The following is a 19,046-nucleotide window of genomic DNA, read 5'->3' as shown; positions in this document are numbered from 1 at the left end:
TCCTCAACGAGATTTCATACATTGAAAATGGTCAATAATACCATCAATACTTACAATCTTAAATATCCCACGCTCTATATAGCAAACTAAACAATTATTTAAGAAATCTCCATCCATCCTAATGCGTAGATCATTTTTGATGTACTTAATCGATGAGAATGCTCTTTCCACACTTGCGGTAGCAACATGTATAATCAAAGTCAACTTCACAATTAAATATACATGTGTCCAAGTCTGATCTTTAATTTTGTCTCAACCATCACTCTAGCAAGATCTTTAATTCCTTTTAAGTTAAGAAACTTGCTATCACACTTTTGAGCGTAGACAATGAAGCTATCGAGTTGAAAACCAAGTTCCCGAAGCTTGTTATCATCAAATTCACTTGGATAATACTTGGCCAATTTCATTATCTTGTTCTTGTCAAAATTTGCAAATGAATCAACCGGACTCAAACTAGCCATACCAAGGAGTAAGTCACTAGTCACTACATCAAAAACGACTATTAAGCTCTTGAAGTTCCAAATCAATAACATCATAAAATACTTCCATACAAAAGTGATGTAAATATGAAACTTCAGATCTCTTACATTTTGACTTTCCAATAACATAGTCTTCATCCATGTTAGGAATTACAATGTCATGTTTACCACAAAATGAGCAAACCTCCTCCATCAAAGAGTCCCATTCCTCTTCTCTCATTGTTTGTAGTCTTTTCTTTGCAAGGTAAAGCATTCCCATAGAACTAACGATATCTTGATCTTTCTTTTGTAGAACTTTGTTCAATTCATTTGTCAATAGCAACACCTTAAACATCAAGTGCAACATAAACACAAATGCAAATTCTTGAATCACGCTCAAAAGATATTGTGCGGCAAATCTATCAAGATGATATAGACACTCACGCTTCATATCTTTAAGCACATTGACAATTGAAGAAAATAAAAATATGAAATTGTCCAAGGTCTTATAATGAGACCCCCAACGAGTATCACCCGGTCGTTGAAGGCCCCGTTCTTGATTCAAACCTTCCCCGGTAGGAACTTTTCCATATTTAATCAACTCTTCTAATTTATCCAATTGATGTTGCCGAAGTGAATCCCTGCGCTTAAAAGAAACTCCAATAGTATTCAAAATATTAGTGACAACACAAAAAAATTTATCCCAATCCGGATGCTTTTTAGAAAGAGCTACAAGTGCTAGTTGAAATTGATGAGCAAAACAATGAATAGAATATGCATACAGAGTGTCTTGCAAAATCAAATACTTGAGGCCATTTATTTCCCCTTGCATATTACTAGCACCATTATAACCTTGTCCACGTATCTTGGATGGACTTAATGAATGTTTGAAAAGCAAAGAATAAATCTCTTTTTGTAATGGTTGAGAAGATGTATCACTCACATGGACAATACCCAAGAATCACTCTATAACCATTCCACTTTTGTTGACATATCTCAAAATTATAGCCATTTTCTCCTTATGTGAGACGTCTTTTGATTCATCAACTAATATTCCAAAAAAATCACCACCCAAGTCTTCAATGATAGCTTTAGTTGTTTCTTTAGCACAAGCTTCCACAATCCTTTTTGAATTGTCGGACAAATCATCATATCATTTAGTAGAGCATGACGTAATATTACTTTTCCCATATCGGGATGCCTATCACCATGCCATTCCTAAAGTTCAAGAAAAGGGCCTTTATATTCAGAATCTTCACTTTCATCATGTCCACGAAATGGAAATATCGATCTTAAGAGAAACATTGCCACATCTATTGAGACTTTTAAGCGCATACGATAATCACTTTTTACTTTTTCGCTTTGCTTGTCAAAAGAAGAAAGAATCGATTGACGTTGATTTATCAAATCTTGCATCCTATTAAAACACTTATGATGGATACTATTCACTTCACCAACATGTGCATTGAGTCTTTCCACACCTTTGTTCCAACCCCTAAAACCATCTTTTGTAAATGCATCTTCCCCATTACCACGACTTTGGAGTTCGTTCATGAATAAATAACAACACAAACAAAATGAAGCATCTGCTTTTATGCTATACTCCAGCCATTGAGAATATGGTCCGTTGAACCAAGTAGGACTAAATTGACGCATTTTGTTCCCAAACTTAGTTTTAGGGAAGACATGACCTATCGGTTTACAAGGCCCCATTTGAATATAATATCTTCTCACTTTATCTCAAATATTAGGACCATAATTTGAAATAGGCAATCTTTCTTTGTGACCCACTTCAAGAGATTCCAAATCAAGCACATTATCCACTATTAATAGTGGAGAAGGATGTGTCTGTCTTTGAACTTTCAGATTTATTTGTGAACTCGCAGATGGCCGACAAAAACTAGAACTTGGTTGGCCATCATTTAGCTTGATGAGAAATTTATTCATTTCAATGTTAGGATTACCTTTCCTACAAAATCAAATTTTCACAATTCTATTCAATCTGAATCCAAATAAAATTATTAAAGTACAAATCAATCATAATCACAATCACAAAAATCACAAGTTCATAATTAAAAAAATTACAAGTTACAAGTATTAGACAATTATTTGGGAATTAGGAAGTTACTGTCATTTTTTAAGAAGTGCAGCAACAAGCCATCAATAGTTTCAGTACTTCTAAAATAAAAAATTCAAGCAAATATGGACAGAGTAACATTGACAAGAAAATGTCACCCTTAATTAAAGCTCCTAAGTCTATGAGATTAAATAGCTTTCCTTTGTTTTCATATAATAACTTAATGCTTTGACCAAAATTGGAAGTTACTAGAAAATCTGTTGTACATGATTCTCAATTTTCAATAGTCTGATGTATGTAAAAAATAAATGGCAAAATATTTGACATTACTCTAAGAAGCTAGAAGAAGTGAAGAGCAATACCAATTTTAAAGATGTGAAGACAACAACCGATTTAAAGCTTCTCAATGCTGATTATAACACTTTCTCCATTCTTGACTCTCAAAATAAATTTTAAATATTCAAATAATCAATAATATTCCGACCCAACTTCACAAATCAAAGAAAAAAGATAAAGAAACAAAAGAAGAAGTGAGATTGATAAAGAAACTGGAAAATTATGTGACCTTTGTTTGCAAACAAGTTGGTATTTTGCTGATTTGCAGAAGACTTGAGAGCGCTAGAGAGTTTTGTGTGGAGAGGTATTTTTAATTTAGGGATTTTGAAAATCAACTAAAAAACTAAAGAATGAGTTGTGTACTAATAAAGAGAGGGAAAGAAAAAAAGAAGAACAAAGAACGTGTGTACTAAGGAGCAGGGAAACTTTAAACTGCGGGGCCCAGGAGCATGGGGATTGTACCCAATTTATTAACTAAAAGTGAAATAATGGATAATTTCAAAAGAAAAAGTGTGGAGAATCGAACAACTGACCTAGTAGAGGGAAGGTGCACTCCTCTACCGGCGCACTATAGTGCTCACTTGAGGTTGGGTTCACCCATACAAATTTAAGTATTTGTGCTGAAATTTACTTGTGCTATACCGGGTTTAGGGAGAGCAGGATAGGTTCACGTGAACCCACCCCCTCCCATATGAATCTGCCCTAGGTAGAGTAATGGTATTCTCGGTCCTTTTGGGTTCTTATGATGTGGTGAGTCCCTGCTGGTGATTTTTGGCAATACTCTTGAGTTTTTGGTGATCTGCGTGGCTTGATTGAGTTAGAGAGATTCATTTCCGATGGGTTGGTTATGTGCAAATGAACTTCAAAGTATTCTCGATAGTTTCTACCATGGTTTGAGATGGATGTTTCCTACCGGCGTGAGGATCATGTTGAGTATTGTGATTTTCTACTGGATAGAATCAAATGGAAGGTTTATGAATGATCGGATATGTATTCTACTTGTGACTCAGGATTGATTATGGGATTCCCATACTTTTCATATGTGGCATGATAGCTGCGGTGTGGTGTGTGGGATTGAGATTTGCATGTACAAGGCCACAGATCAGTTTTGAAGGGAAGATCATAAATTCTTACTCAACATGGATGGTTTTCGATGTTAAGATGAATGATATAACTACTTGGTATTTCTCGAGAAAGGTGCACATCTCAGAAGGGCGCATTGAGTTTTGACTTACGGATGCTTTATTGGTATTGCGATACTCGCCTGGTTGATCGACTGCTGATATTCAGATTTTGCTATGTGGCATGGAAGAATTATGGAAGTATTCCTCATGGGATGATCGTGTGTAAAAGATGTGTTAGATATTCGGGCGGTGGAGTTGGGATCAGATATAGGGATTCATGTGTTTTGTGGATTTGGAGACTGGGAGTTCTCAGAAGCAGATTGTTTCGTGGTTGTGGATTGTGAAGATGTGGCCAGAGCTAGGCAGACAATAGTATGTGTTATGGTTAAGTCATTGTGGACTTTCGGAGAGTTATTTATCTATTTGTGGATAACCAGGGTTGATCTGGGGGCCCATTGGTAGGCCTAATGAGGGTGTGTATCCTACACCGGGTCGGATTTATTGCTCAGAACTGTTAGTGTTGAGGGGTGTGTCATTTGGTTAGAGTTGAAATTATGCATGTTCTGATATGTTCTATGCGTTACTCTTCTATGCCGCGAAGGGTTATGATTTATTGGTTACATGCACACATGGTGCAGTTCTGTTTGGGCCTTGTACCGAAATTTGAGCGAGATGGTTATTAGGGTGTTGAATGGTTGATTGTGCCTTGGTTATGTTCTCTCCAGGATGTGGTATATTATGTTATTTGCTTATCTATGATTATGGTCATGCACTTCGTGCACATGATGTTGAATTGCGTGTGATTGTTGATTTTGAGCATTATGTCTTGAGGTATTTCATATGGACCAGTGTTTGGATGGGGTCACTTAATTGCAGTTGGGTTATGATAAGACATGATCCTTTGTGTAGACTCGGGTGTTTTGGTTCTACTGTGTGTGATGGATACTTATCATTACGTTGTGGTGGTACTTGTTGAGCTTGGAGAACGATTCTCTCATTTGAGTCATTTTCCATTTTTGAGTGCATTTGAATTGTTTCTTATTGGTGCACGGATTGCACAGGTTGTGATTCTAAAATGTATTGGTGTGGCATGTCAGTAGGGCGGCTGAATTTGATAAGATGAGGTCGTCAGAGCTAGAATGGGTGCTATTGGATCTGATTGCGATATATTTGGAAGGATAATATCAGAAGTCGTCTTAGAAATTGGCTATAGTTCTGGTCGAAGGAGGGGGAGTTCCATGACTTGTTGATTTGATAAGTGAATACGAGTTTCTGCGTGTTTCTTTCATCATTGGCAGTGTACGAAGGTCTTAGAATAAGATTTTAGTTGATATGAGGTTTGTTACCGGTGTCGAGTTGGTTGTCGAGTAACTCTTGCAGTCGGAAGTTATTGCTATGAATATTTGAGTTATGTGGTATATCATGTGATTGTGTCTTGGGTTATGGTTATGGCTTGATGCAGCTTGCTTATACCGTGCGTGGATGCGAAATTCGGGTCTTATAGGTAATTCTGGATGTTAGAAATTAGATCCCAAGGTTTATGGGCTAAGATTGAATTAAAGATCTTTTGTTAGGTTGTGTCGTCCAACTTATATGGATTAGGGTAACAAGGGATCACCCCCGGGTATGTACATGGTAAGATTACACAATGATTGACGGCTTTGGAGCAACTCTTGGCACGTTCGAGGATGAACGTATGTTTAAGTGGGGGAGAATGTAACGACCCGTCCGGTCGTTTTGAGAATTTGCACTTCGCTCAGTAGTTTGAGGGAATGAGTAGCTCTGTATAATGTATTATGACTTGTATGAATCGTCGGTTTTGGTTTTCAGGTTATTCGGAAGTGATTTGGAAGAATGAATTTCATATTTGAAACTTTAAATTGGAAGAGTGACCAAGTTTGACTTTTATGTGTTTGACCCCGGAACGGAGTTTTGATGGTTCCGTTAGGTCCGAATGGTGATTTTGGACTTGGGCGTATGCCCAGATTTGTATTTAAATATTTCTAGAAAGATTCAGCGTTAATTGGCGAAAGTTAAAAAATTTGAAGGTTTGAAAATTTCATAAGTTTGACCGGGAGTTGACTTTGATGATATCGGGTTCAGATTATGGTTTTGAGAATTGGAATAGCTTCGTTATGTCATTTGGGACTTGTGTGTAAAATTTGAGTTTATTCCGGGTTGATTTGATATGTTTAGGCGCGAGTTTTGGAAGTTGAAAGTTCAAAGTGCATCAATTTTAATTTGGGGTGCAATTCATCATTTCGATGTTGTTATTCGTGAGTTGGGGCCTCGAGTAGGTCCGTCTTATATTATGGGACTTGTTGGAATATTCGGACATGGTTTCGAGGGGCTCGGGTAAGTTTCAGAGTGGAATCAGAGCATTTTTCCTTCATGTTTAATTGCTGGTGTGTTCTGGGCTGCTGGTGCTGATTTTCCTTCTATGCAATCGCGAGGAAAGAAACGCAATCGCAATGTACAATGTTGGAGCTGGTGCACTTTCTTCTACGCGTTCGCCATTGTAGGACCGCGTTCGCGGAGGTCAAGCAGCTTGTCTAACGCGATCGCGTATCAACATGTATGTTGGGCAGAGATGTCTTTGCGTTCGCGTATATCAGGTCGCGTTCGCGTGTATCAGGTCGCGTTCACGTGTATCAGGTCGCGTTCGCGTAGCTTTATTCCAGTGGTTTGCGCGTTCGCATGGTATGTCTCGCAAACACATTGGGTATTTTGAGTAGTGCCATTTTCTCTTCTTCGCGATTGCGTGGATTGTTCCGCGATCGCGATGCATATGACTGTCCAGTGAATTATAAAGTACTCTATTTCGGGGGTTTCAGCCATTTTATCATATTTGGAGCTATGGAGCTCGGATTGAAGCGATTTTTAAATAGATTTTCACCATATGGACTGGGATAAGTGTCCTCTGCTCGGTTTTGATTTTATTTCATGAATCTATTTTCGTTTTTGGCATTTAGTTGATGATTTCAAAAGAGAAATTGGCAGTTTTTGCCTAAAGTTTCATATAGTGAATTTTCGAGTTTTGAACATCGATTCGAAGTCGGATTTGAGTGAAACTAGTATTGTTGGACTCATAATTGAATGGGTTGTCAGATTTTATGAGTTTAATCGGGTTCCATGGTGCGGGCCCGGGTTTGACATTTTGGTTAACTTTGGGCTTTTGACTAAAGATTCGACCTTTATCATTTGGAATTGTTTCCTTGGGCTTCATTTGATGCATTTGAGTTTCTTTTGGCTAGTTTCGAGTCATCCGAAGGTCGGTACGCGCGAGATGACAATTTTGGAGCATTGTTTGGCTTGCTCGGTATTGGATTTGGCTTGTTCAAGATAAGTAACACTTCTAAACTTGGTGCTGAGGTTATGAAATCCCGAATTACGTGTTATGTAATAGCTATAATACACCCCAATCAATAAAACAAGCATTAAAGTTTTTATCTCATCAGGCAAATACCTAGATAATGGTCACAACCTTAGGCTTTTTATCAATTTGGAAAAACCTCAAAAACAATTATCTCTAGTCTTCTTTCTTTATTTTGAAATCTTTAGAGTAAAATTAGAAATAGAAAACAAATCTTCGTGTGGAAGTGAATTCTAGATAATTCAATCCCTCACATTGAAATAGATACCCATAACTCCCATCTTAGCTCCCTATAGATTCGACCCCGGCTCTTAGTTGGGTTTCTATTATTGCAAATGACCATTTTATACCTCTTTTGAAGTGTGCATTTGGACGCGATCAAGTGGCTCACTAGGTTATTTAATGTCATTTTTAAAACAAAGAAGATGCCCGAGGAGTTTATGTGGAGCACGATGGTTCCTTTATACAAGAACAAGGGTGATATCCAAAATTGCAATAACTATCGGGGTATCAAGTTGCTTAGCCATACTATGAAAGTTTGGGAGAAGGTGGTGGAGCTAAGGGTGAGGAGGAGTGTGTCTATTTTTGAGAATCAATTTAGGTTTATGTCGGGGCGCTCGACTAAAGAGGCCATTCACCTTGTTAGGAGATTGATAGAGCAGTATAGGGAGAGGAAAAGGGAATTGCATATGGTGTTCATTGACTTAGAAAAGGTGTACGATAAAGTCTCGAGGGAGGTTTTGTGGAGGTGTTTGGAGGATAGAGGTGTACCCGTTGCCCACATTAGGATGATTAAAGACATGTATGATGGAGCAAATACCCGAGTGAGGATGATGGGAGAGGACTCGGACCATTTTCCGGTCATGATGGGTTTGCACCAGGGGTCGGCACTCAGCCCTTTTTTGTTTACCCTGACGATAGACGTTCTGATGCGCCACATCCAAGGGGAGGTGTCGTGGTGCATGTTATTTGCAGATAATATTGTATTGATTGACGAGATATGAGGCGGTGTGAATACAAGGTTAGAGGTATGGAGGCAGACCCCGGAGTCTATGAGTAGCACCAAAACAGAATACTTGGAGTGTAAGTTCAGTGGTGAGACTCAGGGAGGGGAAGGGGAGGTGAGGTTGGACTCGCAAGTCATCCTTAGGAGAGGTAGTTTTAAGTACCTTGGGTCTATTATTCAGGGGGATGGGGAGATTGATAAAGACGTTACACATCGTATTGGGGCAGGATGGATGAAATGGAGACTCGCTTCTGGTGTTTAGTATGACAAGAAGGTGCCACCAAAACTTAAAGGTAAGTTCTACAGAGTGGTGGTAAGACCGACTATGTTATATGGGGCTGAGTGTTGGCTTGTCAAGATTGCCCATATCCAGAAGATGAAGGTATCATAGATGAGGATGTTGAGATGGATGTGCGGGCACACCAGGTTAGATAGGATCAGGAATGAGGTTATTCGCAATAAGGTGGGTGTGGCCCCCATTGAGGACAAGATGCGGGAAGCGAGGCTTAGGTGGTTTGGACATGTGGGGAGGAGGAGCGCAGATACCCCGGTTAGAAGGTGTGAGAGGTTGACATTGGAGGGCCTACAGAGAGGTAGAGGTAGGCCAAATAAGAAGTGGGGAGAGGTGATTAGGCAAGACATGATGCAGCTTTAGCTGATCGAGGACATGGCCCTTAATAGGAAGGTGTCGAAGTCGAGGATTAGGGTAGTAGGGTAGGTGGTAGATTGTTCATACCAATAGGATTAGTATGTACTCTCGTATTCAGTTGGTAGTAGGTTTCTATGAATACCCGTCAGTTTCTTTCATTTTTATCATCTTATTATCGTGTTGTTTGTATGCTACTTTTACATGGCTTTTTGGTGTTGCCCCTAATTGACTATCTTTTTAATTAATGTGGTGCTTATATTTTTCTGAGCCGAGGGTCTATTGGAAAAAATCTCTCTACCTTCACAAGATAGGGGTAAGGTCTGCGTATATACTACCCTCTTCAGACCCTACAATGTGGGATAATACTCGGTACGTTGTTGTTAAAATAATTACGAAATTTGCATTTTTGTTCGTTAAATTTTTAGACTTCCTTTAAAACTTCAAAACATCATATCTCCCTCATTTTAAGGCCAAACTGGGTGATTCAAAATGCTATCTTGGGTGTAATCTCTAAAGGATTATGTTGATCTTATCAAATATGTATTTCGGTATCATCTAGGATCTGATTTGAGCTATATCATCTGCTGCATTATTTTACTTGTTCCGAAATTTAGTAACTTTTTCTCACATAGTTTTGGAGCTCATATTTGGGCGATTTCGGAAGGGAGTTTTCCAATTTGGATTGGGGTAAGTATTTTTTTATTCGATTTTTATTATATTCATGAATCTATCTCCGATTTTGGCATTTGGATTATGAATTTTAAAGAGCAATAATGAGTTTTTATCTAAACTTTTCTAAAGTAAAATTTTGAGTTTTGAACATAGATTCAGAGTCAGATATGAGTGAAATTAGTATGGTTGGACTCGTAATTAAATGGGTTATTTGATTTTGCGTTTTGTCAGGTTCCGAGGTGCGGGCTTGTGTTTGACTTTTTAGTTGACTTAGAGTTTTTGATTAAATTCGAGCTTTATCGATTGGGTTTGTGTCCTATGGTATTATTTGATGTTTGTGAGTTGCTTTTGGCTAGTTTTGGCCGTTCGGAGATTATTACACGCGGGATCAGTGGCGGACCCATAATTTTTATCAAACGGGTTCAAAATACAAAGAAGAAAATATACAAAGAGGTCAACAAAAACTATATATTAATAAAATATATTATTACAATTGTCCTCTACGAGTTTTCATTTCCTGAAACGTATTCATAATAGTCTCATCAAAAATGGTGTTAAATATTTTTCTTTCTACATAAGGTACCAAACAACCGCTCATGAATTCGTCATTCATTCGGTTTCGCAATTCACTCTTGATCAACTTCATCGCCGAAAAAGTTGTTTCAACTATAGCAGTGGCAACTGGTAGAAGCAAAGCAAATTTTACAAGGTGAAACACAAATGGATAATTTAAATGCTTCTTTGTCTTAACTAATGTTTCAGAAAGATCAACAAGTCCTTGTAGATTTGAGAACCTTTCATCAACATCACGAACATCAACAATATAAGTTTCAAGTTGATTCTTGAGCGTAACCATTATATTCTCATCAAAATCGTCAGGATACAATTCAACCATCATCAATATCTTGTTTATGTCAACACTGGAAAATGAATCAACTGGATTTAAGCAAGCTACTCCACCAAGCAAGTTCATTGTCACCTCATTAAAACAAGCATTGAGTTCTTGAACTTGCCAATCAATAATCTTAAAAAATATATCAACACGATAGTGATGTAAAATAGTATAATCAGCAACTTTACGTCGAGATCAACACGAATCTCTTCTTTTTTTGCCAACTCTTAAATCCTAAACTTGAAAATACATTGCCTCCACCTTGATGAATGTTTTCATCTTGAAACAAGTAACAACACAAACAATAAGATGCATCTTCTATCACACTGTACTCCAACCAATTACGATATTTATCAAACCATTTAGGATTAAAACGACGCTTTAAGCTCGAAAAATCTCTTTGAGAAAACTTATGATATCGGGGTTGGTAAGGACCTCTTCGGAGATTCTCTCTTCTAATCTCGTCACGCTTATTTGGATGATAATCTCTAATGGGTATTCTCTCTTTTGGATCAGTTGGTAAAGAATCAAGATCTAATCCTTGTCTTTGTCTTTTAAAGGATTGAGGTTGCTCTTCTAATTGGTTCAAATTTTGTTCCACGGGAGTAGCAATTGGAGAGGATGAACTTGGTTGTGGCAACTTGGAAGATACTGGAGGGTAAAATTTCTTCATTGTAGCACAAACTGGATTACCAAATTAGAATTAGAAGAATAATTTTGTATATGTTTAACCTTAAATTTAAACTAGCATGGCAAATAAGAATTAAAAGTAAAAGAATACGCTAAGATTTTGGAACTTCAGTCCTATTCTGAGATTTTGATTTGACTTACTTTATAGTTTATAACTTTTTAATGTGGCCGAAGACAACCCAAGTAAAGATAAGTAATCAAATTACAGAACTATTGCAATGAAAGTTTCATTCATGGATAACAGCAAAGGTGATCTTCCTAGATAGTTGGACAGATGTCCATAAGCAAGCCAGCAGCCATAACATCAAAATTCTCTCGGCTATTCATTAATTCCATACTACTTTCAGTTTCATTGCATCAAATTTAACTAACAATAATGCAAGACCAACTATGTCCATTCCATAGCATCAATTTCTCTCAAATATACAGAAACCTTATATGGGGCTACGACTACAACTGATTTAGCCATAAGATTAACCAATAGAGTGAGCGACACACATCACTGTTGTAGTTAAACTACCTGGAGATGCACAAGCACGTAGATAAGAAAGCATATACATTTAGAAAATTGAAAAACCTGCCCTTCTTAAGCTTTGTAACTGAAAGGAAAAAAAAGGATTAAAAATCAAAGAGAAACCTAATAGTGACAATTGATAGGCTGACGGCGAGAGACGGAGAGAGGCGACCCAACGAGAAGCGGCAGAGGCTTATGGCTAATGGAGGAGACGACCATGAAGCAATGTTCTTTGAAATTGAACTACAACAAAGAGAAGAAAGTACATAGAGGTGAAGGAAATTTATTGGGATTAAATAATTATGCAAAAGAGGAATAAATACTGAAAATTGGAAAACTAGAATTGGTTCTTATTGATCACCTGAAGTTTTAGTTAGATACCAAGATGAAGCCCTTTGTCTTTGAGAGAGACGACCTTCTGGGCAGGGGCTAACGGAGGAGATACTATGGAAGCGATTCTTTTTTAAATTGAACGAGAGAGAGAGAGAGAGAGAGAGAGAGAGAGAGAGAGAGAGAGAGAGAGAGAGGCATCGAAGGGCTTGGGATTAGAACCGATCATTTTCTAATTTGGGGAATATGGGGATATTTTTCTGATTTGGAGAATTGGGGGATATTTTAAAAAATTAAACGGCGTCGTTTTTGGAGTAGAAAAGAAACGTATATTAAAAAAACCAAAATAGAGGGTATTGTGACTAACTGGTTCGAACTCACGACCATGTAAAAAATTTGAACCCTTTTTACCAGCGGACTAGGCGATTCACTTGTTTGAAGCGGGTTCAAAATAATCTTTATACCATTACTTTTTCGAAGACAGAAAAAATATACCTATATACACAATATTAGTTTTCGATGAAGCGGGTTCATATGAACCCTCTTAACCCTATGTGGGTCCGCCCCTGCGCGGGATGGTATTTCTAGAGTATTGTTTGGCTTGCTCGGTATTTGATTTGGCATGTTCGAGGTAAGTAACATTTCTAAACTTAGAATTGAGGGTAATTATCCCTAAGAACCATGTTATTTGTGATGTGTTTAGGTGGCGCACATGCTAGGTGACGGGCGTGTGGGCGTGCACGGGAGAATCATGATCGAGGTTGACTTTTGGACTATGTTGCTATTATGTCTTGTTGTATCCGTATTTTTCCTACTTGTTAGTTTAACTGAGCTATGATTCATGCTAGAAATCATATTTAAGCTATGTGGCTACTTGATTGAGACTTGATGAGACTATTTCTGTTGTTGTGGGTTATCTGATTTAATAGTAATTATACTCAGTCATGATTCATCATTTGCATATCATATCTCATTCATCATTCATTGTTATATTGTATGTTATTATTTCTTTACCATATGTGGAGTTGTTGGGTTGAGTGGTATGATATTGTGAGTCCTTGAGACTTGAGAGGTTGATGACTGAGGTCGGCCTTAGAGGTGTGATGAGAGTGTTATTGTGGATCGAGATACACGACGAAACATGCCATATTAGCTTTATTATTATTGTGGATCAGGTTGCATGCCGCAACATGCCTTATTGGATTATTATTATTGTGGATCAGACTGCACGCTGCAGCAGGCCTTATAAGCTTTTATTAGTGCTCGGGCAAGATCCACCCCTCCGGAGTCTGACATACCAGCAGTGAGCACAGGCACACTAATATATATACACGTGCTTTGGTGAGGGGCATATGAGCTAGGCACTCGTACAGTGCTAAGTGATTTTGTGTGTATGTATGTGATGAAGTGGACATTTGAGATAGACATCTTGAGTATGTTTGAGGGTAAGAGTACCTAGGAATATCACTGTGAAATCATTCATATGACATGCATACTTGGTATGTAGGCATAGAGATTTATATTCCTCACGCTAAACGGTATATAATAATTAATGACTTGACACGCATATTGACATGTAAGCATAGATATGTACTTTCCTCATGCTATCTGGTAATGAAATGTCTTATATGTTGGTGAAAGTTTGGGAAAAATCACAGTTTTCTGATATACTCATATTTTGGTGATTCCGGTGAAAGATTTGAACTTTAATGTTATACCTGGAAAACATGTCTATTTTTTCGTAACTGCAAACAAGATAGTATAATATCTTTGAGTTATTACTTTAACTGCATTCATTATATTATTACGAGTTGTTATTGCCTATTGGTGTTGGACTCTGATCGTTTTTCGAGCTCGTGACTGCTTTCAACTTGAGGTAGGTTTGTTACTTATTGAGTACATGGGATCGGTTGTACTCATACTACAATTATGTACCTTGTGTGCATATGTTGGATCTGATGTTGTTGTGAATGACGGCAATTGCCATTGAAGATGTACCTACATTCCAGTTACCGCTACCACTTATTCTTGGTAGTTCTAGATTTAAGATTTTGTTTATGTATATTTCAAACAGATGTTGTATCATTTTCCTATCAGTTTTGTAACTCTAAGTCTTAGAAGTTCATGATTTATACTACCAGTCCATGGGTTATTTTATAAGAATTCAGTTATTTTATTATTTATTTCCTGTTAATCTCATTTGGATTGTGTTTATGGATAATTGGCTTACCTAGCTGGTTGGATTAGGTGGAATCGCAACTAGTTGAATTTTGGGTCGCGACAAGTTAGTATCAGAGCTCTAGGTTCATAGTTTCTAAGAGTCAGGAGCAAATGTCTAGTAGTCTTGCGGATCGGTATGATAACGTACATATCTATCTTCGAGAGGCTGCGGGGCATTTAGGATAGACATCCCATCATTATTTCCTTATCGTGCGTTATTTATTCAGCTTGAAGCGTATCTATTTGAATCCTTACACTCACTCGGATTATGTTATGTGAGCGCTCAGTATCGGCTGTGCACTGACATCTTGTGATTCCGTGGATGGTGTGCGAGACGTGCTTTCTGTGTTTTGGGTAATAGTCCAATCTGGAGGACTTGTGTCCGGGTTTTGATTGTAGCTTGGGCTCGATAGTTCCAGTTGTGTGAGCATGTTCTTTTGGACTTAGATGTCCGGTAGTGTCCCTGGTAGTAAGGCTTATGGCTCGGTGAGTGGTTGGATGGCTATGTGATGAGTATGACGTGAATGCAATATGCATTCAAATTGTTTGGATGTGGCGAGAAGAGTTTGCTTGGGATATGGAAAGGGCTATTGGTTGCTTGATTTATGTCTTGATGTGTTGTACAATCTCGAGTTATGAGCATGTTTAGGGATCTTTCATGTTGTTCATGTGCGGGGTGAAGTAATTCTTATGTTTTGTTGATGAGCTTAGACTCGATGAGATTTAGTGAATACACGATGGTTTTGACTATGGTAGGGCATAAGGAGGTGCCAGTTTGAGGCTAATCAGGTGGGTTATCTCATGCGGGATGTTCTGAGGTGGTATGATCCCTATGATGTTTCTGTGGAGAGTTTTTCTCTTACCGATGGGTTATATGTGTTGCAATTTGAGTTTGGATCGCTTGAGGAAGTTGTCTTGACTCTCACAGGGAAGAATGTGAGTTTAACAGATGATTCGAGGTATTTGTATGATTAGTGCTACGTGGGTTCATGAAGGATTTTGTTGAATTACAATATGTGATTATGTCAGTTATGGAATAAGGGTATTACGGGATATCAGATATCATGTCATATGGCTTTGAGCCAAGTGGGGAAGTCTGCTATCAACAATTAGAGTGCATGATTATGTGTTGTAATATTTTTGATCTGAGGCATGTTTGAGGATCAGTTGTGACTTGAAGAAGTTGGTTTTGAGGATGACTCGGGTAAGGAAATTTCTAGATACATGATTTAATACACCTTATGGATATGTGAAAGTCTTGGAATGGTTTAGGTTTGCTACTCGTGATGGATGTAATGAACTAAGAAAAGGGATTCACTCGGTTGCCAAGAGGTATGGATTACTTCTTGGGGCGTTGGTGCGCAAATGGAGCACATGTAGTCCAGTTCATTTGGGCAGTGCATTTGAGATTTGAATAGGGTGGATGACTTTTGAGAAGGTTCTATAGAGTTCAAGATTCATATGTGGCATTTGAGTATTTTTCGAATTTGTATATGACTAAGATCTGAGGTTTGCATTGGATGGTGTCGGTACTCGCGATTTTTTTTTATCATTATGGATTCTATATTTTAGTATCAGATAGATTAAGGAAATGGCTTCAGATTCACATAAGGTCACTTCATAGTGAGTATCACAGATGCGGTACTTTGAGTGCTTAAAAGGGAATACAGTGGCTTATGGGCTTTAGGACGACATGGTTTCATGCTAGGGTCTCTTGTGGTGAGCTTTGGGTAAGGATCGTGGTGTTCTAGTAGGGAGAAGTGTTGTCTTGAAGGAAATCCGGAAGGAACTTGGAGAAATAAGATAACTTGGTAGTAGTTTGGGTCGACACGGTAATGGATATGATCAGTTCTTTGGGTTCTTAAGATGTGGTAAGGCTATGCCGGTGTTTTGTGGCAATACTCTTAAGTCTGGAGACCTACGTGATTTGGTTGAGGTAGGGTATTCAGTTCTGATGGCTTGGTCTTGTGCTAATGGTTTTCGAAGAGTTCTCGATGATTTCTACCACGACTTGAGATGCGTATTTTCTACTGGTATGAGGATGCGTTGCATGTTGTGATTTTCTCTTGTATTAGATCAAGTGTAAGGCTTATGGATGATGGGGTATGTATCGTGCTTATGATTCAGAGTTGTTAATGAGATTCTTGTGCTTTTCATATGATGGCATGATATATGCGGTGCGACGTGTGGGATCGAGGTTTACATGTACAAGGTTGCGGTTCAGTTTTGAAGGGAAGGTTATAAATTTTAGACAGCATGGACGGTCTCAGATGTTTAGATGAATGCTAGTACTAATTGGTATTACCTCAGAAGGGTATGCATTTCAGAAGGCGCACTGTGTTTTGACTTACAGATGCTTCATTGGTATTGCGATACTCGCCTGGTCGATTGACCGTTGATGTTCAGATTTTGCTATGTGGCACGAAATAATTATGGGAATATTCCTCTGGGAAAATCGGGTATGAGAGATGAGATAGTCATTCGAGTTGTCGAGATAGGATCAGATATGATGATTCTTTTGTATTCCGGTGATCTGGAGACTGGGAGTCTTAGTGGTGGACTATCCCTTGATTGTGGACTATGAAGATGTGGCCAGAGTTAGACAGCTAATGGTATGTGTTATGGTCAGGTTATTGTGGACTCTTGGAGGATTATTTATCTATTTGTGGATGACCGGAACTGATTTGGGGCCCATTGGTAGGCCTGATGAGGATGTGTATTCTACACCGGATCAGATTTGTTTACTCAGCACAACTGTGGTGAAGTATGTGTCATCGGTTAGAGTTGATCTTATTCGTGTCTATTGGATTCCATGTATTTCTCTCCAATGCTATAATGAATTGTGAGGTTATTGAGCATTTGCACACATGATGTGTTATGTTTTGGCCGTGTGGCGAAATTCGAGCGAGATGGTTCTTGGGATGTTGAATAGTTGATTGTGCCTTAGTTATGGTCTTTCCTGTTTGTGGTATATGGTGCTATAGTTTTCTCCTTGGCTATGGTCATGCACTTCGTGTGTTTATTGATTGATTGGCGTATGGTTATTGATTTTGAGCATTATGGCTCGAGGTATTTCATGTGGACCAGTGTTTGGAGTGGGCCACGCACTGCGGTGAAGTTATGTTGGGATATGATCCTTTGTGCTTATGGTGGTATCTGTTGAGCTTGTGGAACGGTTCTCTCATTTGACTCATTTTTCACTTTTGGGTACATTTGAGTTGTTGCTTATGGGTGCGCGGATTGCACGGTTTGTGGTCTTGGGTTGTATTGGTGTAGCATGTCAGTGGAGCAGCTTGTATTTGACGAGTTGAGGTCATTGGACCTAGAATGGGTGCTATCAGATTTGATTACAGTAGGTTTGGAAGAATAATGTCACTAATCTACGTATAATTTGGCTATAGTCCTTGTCGGGCACGAGAGCTCCACGACTTGTTGATCTGATGGGTGGTTATGAGTTTCTGTGTGTTCCTATCATCATTGGCAGTGTGCTAAGGTTCAAAACAAGGTTTTATTTTATATGAGGTTTATTACAGGTACCGGGTTTGTTATTGAGCAGCTATGGTGGTCGAGATTTATTTCTATGAGTATCTTAGCTATGTGGTATATCATATGATTACCTTTTGGGTTGTGATTATGGCGTGGTTCAGCTTGTTCAGACTTATACAGTGTATAGATATGAAAATAGGGTCTTCTAATGGATTCCGGAGATTGGGGATTTGATTCTAAGGTTTATAGACTAAGGTTGAAGTAAAAACCTTCGGTTAAGTTGTGTGGTCAGGCTTATATGGATTTTGGTGACGTGGGATCATCCACGGGTATATATACAGTGAGTTTACACAGTGATTTGATGGCTTGGGAATAGTTCTTGGCACGTTCGAAGAAGAACGTATGTTTAAGTGGGGGAGAATGTAACGACCCGATCTGTCGTTTTGAGCTTTAGTATTCCGTTCGATGATTTGAGACTTTGAGTATCTTCATATGATATATTATGACTTGCGTGTATTGTCGATTTTAATTTTTATGTGATTTGGGATTAATTTGGAAGAACGACTCTCGATTTGGAAGCTTTAAGTTGGAAGAGTTGACTAAGGTTTGACTTTTGGGTAAACGGACTCGGAATCGAGTTTTTATGATTCCAATAGGTTCGTATGATGATTTTGGACTTGTGCGTATGTTCGAATTCGATTTTGGAGGTTCCTAGAAGGATTCGACTCTATTTGTCAAAAGTTGGCAATTTGAAGAACTTAAGAGTTCATAAGTTTGACCGAGAGTTAACTTTGATGTTATTGGATTTCAAATGGTGTTCTGAGATTTTGGATAGGTCTATATAGTTGAATTGAACTTGTGTGCAAAATTTGAAAGTAATCCGAAGTGTTTAAGTGTGATTTGGACACTCTTTTGAAAGAATGAAGATTTAATATCTTATGAGAAATTCTATTCCGTTTAAGCCTCGATTCTTTGTTGTGATATTCCCGTGGATATTTTGAGGCTTTGGATAATTTTGGATAATATATTTATACTTGTTGGTATGATTGATTGGGGTCCCAAGAGGTTCGGGTGTATTTTGCATAATTGGTTGAGAAACTAGTTAAGGATTTGGAGTTTGACTATGGTCAATATCGGGTCAAGATGACCTCTTTTTAATATTTTGAGTGCGCGAGCAGGTTCGTAGCGTATTTTATGATTGAAATGCATATATGGTTTG

At 38.2% G+C, this 19,046-nt stretch overlaps 2 protein-coding genes across 2 annotated transcripts; both read right to left on the bottom strand.

Annotated features, from left to right (window-relative positions):
* Nucleotides 1-212: 212 nt before the first annotated feature.
* Nucleotides 213-1,290, bottom strand: LOC107769284 (uncharacterized). Its single transcript, XM_016588489.2, has 2 exons — nt 588-1,290; nt 213-484 (listed from the first exon to the last, which is right to left on the bottom strand). Exons 1-2 carry the CDS (start codon nt 1,288-1,290, stop codon nt 213-215), a joined length of 975 nt encoding a protein of 324 aa, XP_016443975.2.
* Nucleotides 1,291-1,676: 386 nt separating this feature from the next.
* On the bottom strand, nt 1,677-2,114 carry LOC142168051 (uncharacterized). Its single transcript, XM_075228705.1, has one exon. It carries the CDS (start codon nt 2,112-2,114, stop codon nt 1,677-1,679), a length of 438 nt encoding a protein of 145 aa, XP_075084806.1.
* Between the last annotated feature and the right edge of the window lie 16,932 nt (nt 2,115-19,046).

This window comes from Nicotiana tabacum, chromosome 13 (genome assembly GCF_000715075.1).
Source record: "Nicotiana tabacum cultivar K326 chromosome 13, ASM71507v2, whole genome shotgun sequence".
NCBI classification, from domain to species: domain Eukaryota; kingdom Viridiplantae; phylum Streptophyta; class Magnoliopsida; order Solanales; family Solanaceae; genus Nicotiana; species Nicotiana tabacum.
The sequence above is the reverse complement of the archived record's forward strand: the minus strand, read 5'-3'. Positions and strand labels throughout refer to the sequence as shown.